The sequence below is a fragment of the Odocoileus virginianus genome, chromosome 3 (assembly GCF_023699985.2).
Source record: "Odocoileus virginianus isolate 20LAN1187 ecotype Illinois chromosome 3, Ovbor_1.2, whole genome shotgun sequence".
Classification (NCBI taxonomy): Eukaryota; Metazoa; Chordata; class Mammalia; order Artiodactyla; family Cervidae; genus Odocoileus; species Odocoileus virginianus.
Genome location: NC_069676.1, coordinates 7,717,287 through 7,720,723, shown reverse-complemented (window position 1 = coordinate 7,720,723; position 3,437 = coordinate 7,717,287). Strand labels below are relative to the sequence as shown.

General features: G+C 40.3%; 1 protein-coding gene across 1 annotated transcript; it reads left to right on the top strand.

The window, feature by feature from the left end:
- The first annotated feature begins 1,666 nt into the window (after positions 1 to 1,666).
- Positions 1,667 to 2,620, top strand: LOC110123072 (olfactory receptor-like protein OLF4). Its single transcript, XM_020870790.2, has one exon. It carries the CDS (start codon positions 1,667 to 1,669, stop codon positions 2,618 to 2,620), a length of 954 nt encoding a protein of 317 aa, XP_020726449.2.
- The last annotated feature ends 817 nt before the right edge of the window (positions 2,621 to 3,437 follow it).

Sequence of the window (3,437 nt, the reverse complement as noted above, 5' to 3'; positions counted from 1 at the left end):
CATAGTATCAATAGTGTACAAGTGTCAATCTCGATGTCCCAATTCCTCCCACCTCCTCTTGTCCCCTTGGTGTCCATACATTTGTTCTCTATGTCTGCATCTCTATTTCTGCTTTTCATATGACCCAGCAATTTCACTCCTGGGCATATACCCAGAGAAAACCATAATTCAAAAATATACATGCACCCCAATGTTCATTGCAGTACTATTTACAATAGCCAGGACATGGAAGAAACCTAAATGTCCAACAACAGAGAAATGGATAAAGAAAAAAAAAGGCTGGAATTGTTTCCATGTCTGAAGGTTTTGTATGTGTGTGTGGACTGCAGAGGTCACTGATGGTTGGGCAAAGATCAGAACTAGGACTAGAACATGCCCATAGGACTTATCAGAAAGGCAATCAAAACCCAAAAAGAACAAAGAGAAGATGCCACATGTGAAAACAGAGATAGAATTTTGCCAATAGGAGAGAATCAAAACCAGTAGCTCAAATAAATATTAAATAGTCCCAGGAAAAACAAGATTTGTTGCATGAGACTAAAAATGGCCAACATTCAATTCATATTCATTGTACCTTATATACATCTTTTTATAAAGTGTTGGGTTTTTCCCTTTGCTCATTTTTCTCTTCTACTGTACAATTTGTATTAGAGGAGGATTATAGATATATAGATTTATATACAGGCATCTTTGCTCACTGAAAAGAGCAAATAATGTATGCTTAATACAAGGAAGAAAATGACCATACCAAAATAAAACTCAAGTTTATTGGTATCTGAGATTATAAACCAGAATTGCTAGATGCCAGCTGTAAATAATTTGATCTGATTGACTTGAGTTGTATCAACTAAGTCAATCAGGGTAGTTGGGAGTGAAAAATACATGGAAGTAATATAGCCTAGGAAGCCACAGTCTACTGTGCATGTGAGAGAGAGACATGGTGCCTTGTGGAGTGTGAGAAGTCCTGAGATCAGGGGTGCTGAACTCATACAGGTGACTCATACAGAGGCCATAACTCAGTCAGCAGAAGCATTTATTTAAACACACAGGACAGTCTTACCACAATTTCAGAAAGTGCTAGAGGAACATAATATGGATGAAAGACTCCCGTGACTTGCAATTTCAGCAGCATCAGGAGGCCACCTTGTCCTCAACATCCTCTGACAACACCAGTCCTCACTCTACCTCTTGTCCATTACCCTCCCCACACTGGCTTCCTTTCTTTAAACTAGAACATCTTAAACAAGCACCAGCACCAGGGCCTTTGCACTGGCTGTTCTCCCTGCCAAGCACACACTTGATATATTCAAGGCTACTGCTCTCTCTTCATTGAGGTCTCTGTTCAAAGTCACCCTATCTACATGCCTTGCTTGAAAACCTATAACAAGTAGCACCCCCTCTTTACTCTTTCCCCTTACACTTGCTTTCATTTTTTTCATAGTCTCTGTCACCATCTGACATGCTGTACTTTTTTATTTCCTATATTCTTTCTCCACGACTGGATTTTAGGAGAATTGGTTTTTCAGGACTGTATACTCTGCCAAATCCAAGAACTAAATACTGAAATTAATTTTTAACCACAAAATATAAATGGTAGCATTTCAGTGATGTGAGGATGCAAATTAAACATGTCATTTTCCCCTTTCTTTTTAGTCACCTCCAAAATATGGCACAAAGGAACTTAACAAGACCTTCAGAATTTCTTCTCCTGGGATTCTCAGAGGAACCAGAACTACAACCCCTCGTATTTGGGCTTTTTCTCTCCATGTACCTGATCACTGTGTTTGGAAACCTGCTCATCATCCTGGCCATCAGCTCAGACTCCCAACTCCACACCCCCATGTACTTCTTCCTCTCCAACCTGTCCTTTGTAGACATCTGCTTCACCTCCACCACCATCCCCAAAATGCTATGGAACACCTACATCCAAAGCCAAGTTATAACCTATGAAGCCTGCATCATTCAGGTGTATTTTTTAATGCTGTTTGCAGGGTTGGATGACTTCCTCCTGACGGTAATGGCCTATGACCGCTTTGCAGCTATCTGTCACCCCCTGTACTACACAGTCATCATGAATCCAAAAGTCTGTAGAATTTTGGTTCTGGTTAGCTGGGCCATCAGTGTCCTGCATTCATTGTTACAGACCTTAATGGTGTTGAGACTATCCTTCTGTGGAGAGTTGGAAGTCCCTCACTATTTCTGTGAACTCAATCAGATAGTCCAACTTGCTTGTTCTGACAGCTTTCCCAATGACTTGGTAATATACATCACAGCTGTGCTGCTAGCTGGTGGTCCCCTCACTGGAATCTTTTACTCTTATGCTAAGATAGCATCTTCCATCCACAGAATCTCATCTGCTCAGGGAAAGTATAAAGCATTTTCCACCTGTGTGTCTCACCTCTCAGTTGTCTCCTTATTTTATTGTACAAGCCTAGGAGTGTATGTTAGCTCTGCTGCTACCCACAGCTCCCAGTCAAGTGCAACAGCATCAATGATGTACACTGTGGTCACACCCATGCTGAATCCTTTCATCTATAGTCTAAGGAACAGAGACATAAAGAGGGCCCTGAAGGCATTCTTCAGAATAGCAGCTATAAAAAGGACACTTGTCCTGAGATAAAGAAAGGCACATAATTGAAGGATTCAGAGATCTAGTGCTCGAAATTGCAAATCTTTGATCAGGTTCTTTGACCTGGCTGTGAAAGTAGAACTTACTCCTTCTATTTATTTCCTGGGATTTTCATTTCTTTTATTTCAACATCTCCATACAGTTTATGTCATTCACTTTATTGAAGTGTGTGCTCACTCTCTCTTTCACATACAAGAGTTTTTCTGTTTTATGGTTTTCTCATTTTCTCAGATTTAGAAGAAAATCTGAGAAAGAACCTTGGATCTCAACCTTGGATCTGAACAGTTGGGAAATTCCCATTATCCTATGATGAGATGTGTTTCTTAAGAACAATTTATTCTCAAGTAAAATATAAACTGTCTTGCGTATGTTGTCACATGCATGCATCCTCTACAAATGGTTGTGCTTTTGTGTACTTTACAGTACAGTGTTGTATAGGGTAGAGTAATTCTCTTTATTTCAATCCCAGGATGTCCAGAAGCAAGCATAAAAGCAGTGGTGATGTTGTTGGTACTGCTAAGAAGCACCAAGTAAAAATGATGGAAACAAAAGTGAAAATAACTAAGGGACTGGAGCAAGGAACTGAAGGAATTGGAGGACCAGAGAAATGACTAAGACAAGAGGGAGAAGATGTAACTGAAGAACCAGAGAGAACCATGACACAGAAAATAGCAAGGGGATTCTCTTTATCTTAAAGGGCACTTGATGCGAAGAGTCAACTCATTGGAAAAGACTCCAATGTTAGGAAAGATAGAGGGCAGGAGAAGGGGCAACAGCATGAGATGGCTGGATGGCATCACCAACTCAA

Bases quoted from the DNA above. Each gene is read 5' to 3' on its own strand.
- LOC110123072 (XM_020870790.2), top strand. From the start codon at position 1,667: ATGGCACAAAGGAACTTAACAAGACCTTCAGAATTTCTTCTCCTGGGA.